At 43.3% G+C, this 2408-nt stretch overlaps 1 protein-coding gene across 1 annotated transcript in view; it reads left to right on the plus strand.

The window, feature by feature from the left end:
- The window catches only part of LOC101849848 (tctex1 domain-containing protein 2), a 14786-nt gene that overhangs the window by 5321 nt on the left and 7057 nt on the right, over positions 1–2408 (plus strand). Inside the window, exon 2 of the mRNA XM_005100100.2 lies at positions 1870–2003. Coding sequence (XP_005100157.1) covers positions 1870–2003 — 134 coding nt within the window. The remainder of the gene's footprint in view (positions 1–1869; positions 2004–2408) is intronic.

Below are 2408 nucleotides of genomic sequence, written 5' to 3' on the forward strand. Positions count from 1 at the left end.
CCCTGTTCCCATCCGTTTTCCCCTCTCTCCCGCCTGCTCTTGTCAATTCACACCTTCAGCATAGGCCTAATACGTGAAGACAGACAGAAAGAAACACTAAGAGATACATTCTTATAAAGTTGGTCAATTCTACTCTGGGGGAGGGGGTGGTGGTGTGTTTGTTTGCCAAAAAAAACTAGTATGTTTGTACTGACGCAACAGTGACCAATTGTCATTCGTCGCCCATGCCGAATTTGCCCAAACGGCAGAGACCAGGGGACAATGCCGAACGAGCAGTGATCCTTGACCGATCGACCATTCGTCATTCTCCCTTACACTGAGCTCTGGCTCGGAGCTCGCCAGTGTACGGGAAAACGACGAACTCTCAATTACGCAACAACGGATTAGGATATGACCAAAAAATTTACACCAAAAGATGCAGAATTAAATACTCTATGAAATATATAAACATAACAAAATCGAGAAATTTTGACCATTCGTCGTTTTCCCTTACGACGGCAGATGTGTGTGGGTGTGTTTTCAAATCATTTACTCAGCATTGGGATAGAGAAGGGGGGAAAGGATGCTTGCCAGACACACACCACCTACTTTTTAAAGCGTATGCAAACCCTTGAAATGAAATTGTAAAGAGTAAAGCTCACGCACAACCTAAACTTAAAGGGGGTAATCTGCAGGTTTAATGTGTAATATACGCACATTTGTGCGTAGAGGGGAGCCCTGGTGACCGTTCATGACCTGCCTCCGAGCGCTGGCTGATTTTTTTAGGTCCCCACAGGGAATGTTATTGTTTCATTTATTTTAAATCTTGAGAGTATGCTCACATATCTTCACCAAAACCCTAGACAGGTGTTTATATGTTCTAAATTCAGAAAGAAATTCCCTTGCGAGAGTAGTGTATGTTTTTAAAAATAATAGCCTTAACTGAAAGCTGTTTAATGAAATAATGTTAGTAGTATGTCATTGTAATGTTAGAATTGGATAAACAGAATAACTATGTTATCCCTAACGGAACCCACAAAATTGACCCTAGCCTAGGCTTATTTTTTTCTTAATTTTGATTGGCTAAACCATTCAAGAGTAAAATTTTCCATTAGGCCTACGGAACCAATAATAACCATAAATATTTTTTTTCTTAATTTTGATTGGTTAAACCATTCAAGAGTAAAATTTTCCATTAGGCCTACGGAACCAATAATAACCATAAATATTTTTTTTCTTAATTTTGATTGGTTAAACCATTCAAGGGTAAAATTTTCCATTAGGCCTATGGAACCAATAATAACCATAAAAGGTGACGCTTTATTTGCTCAAAAGATAAGGTTTTCCCCCGAATCAACAATAGTTGCTTGAGAGCTGGCCCGCCCGTGAGCGATTTTAGTCACCCTGCGCGCGCTCAGTGGAGAGAGAGAGGGAGACTAGTTTTGTCGCCTGGAGCGCTCAGTGACAGGGGGGCCAGATATTCTACATATCGCGGAAACCTTTCAGGATGGTGACCCAGTGGTCAGGAAGTCGTCTTCTAGAAAGTAGATTCTGTATCTCGGGAAAAAGTGGGCTGTCTCAAGAGACAGAATGTATAACTGGGCTGTCTCAAGGAGACAGAATGGTCAACTGTCTCAAGGAGATAGAATGGTCAACTGTCTCAAGGAGACAGAATGGTCAACTGTCTCAAGGAGACAGAATGGTCAACTGTCCCAAGGAGATGGAATGGTCAACTGTCTCAAGGAGATAGAATGGTCAACAGGGCTGTCTCAAGAGATAGAATGGTCAACTGGGCAGAAAGATGTCCTACCACAGGGTTCAGTGATCTGAGCGCAGACTTGGGGTTTGTTTTCGTGTGTGATCTCTGGAGTTTTGTTTTTCCTTGCCCAGGTTCCGTCCGGTGAATGTGAAAGAAATGCTGCATACTGTGCTGGGGGAGAAGTTGACGGGGAAGACGTACAGCTCCGAGGACACGACGGCCTGGACCAAGGAGATCTCTGAGACCATCAGGGACCGGTTGAAAGGTCAGCCAAGTGTTGTCTGGTCCAGCGAGAAACTCTTTAGGAAACATTTGAGACGGCACACGTCGGTTTTTTGTTCATGTATAACAAAGGGTGCAGTATTTTGGGGTGTTATTCCTTAATCCCTGATTTTTCCTCCATATCTCTTTGTAAATGTACGTCAGCCCCAACGAGGTTGCAAACAGTCCAAAATCACTTTCAACGAGGTTGCGATAACCAAATAAAAGCATTTAGCGGCCCCAAAAGCGAAGAATTTTTCTCCTTTCTCTCCATCTCATGCGAAGCATAAGGCCCATCCTCGATTCCTAACATATTGTATTGCTAGATCTAGTGTACCTCCTAATAATGGCCCCAAAGCCGAGAGGATGGACGAGGGTTAGCCTACAGTAGAGATGGGAGGGGGTGGGT

Source organism: Aplysia californica, unplaced genomic scaffold (genome assembly GCF_000002075.1).
Source record: "Aplysia californica isolate F4 #8 unplaced genomic scaffold, AplCal3.0 scaffold00235, whole genome shotgun sequence".
Classification (NCBI taxonomy): Eukaryota; Metazoa; Mollusca; class Gastropoda; order Aplysiida; family Aplysiidae; genus Aplysia; species Aplysia californica.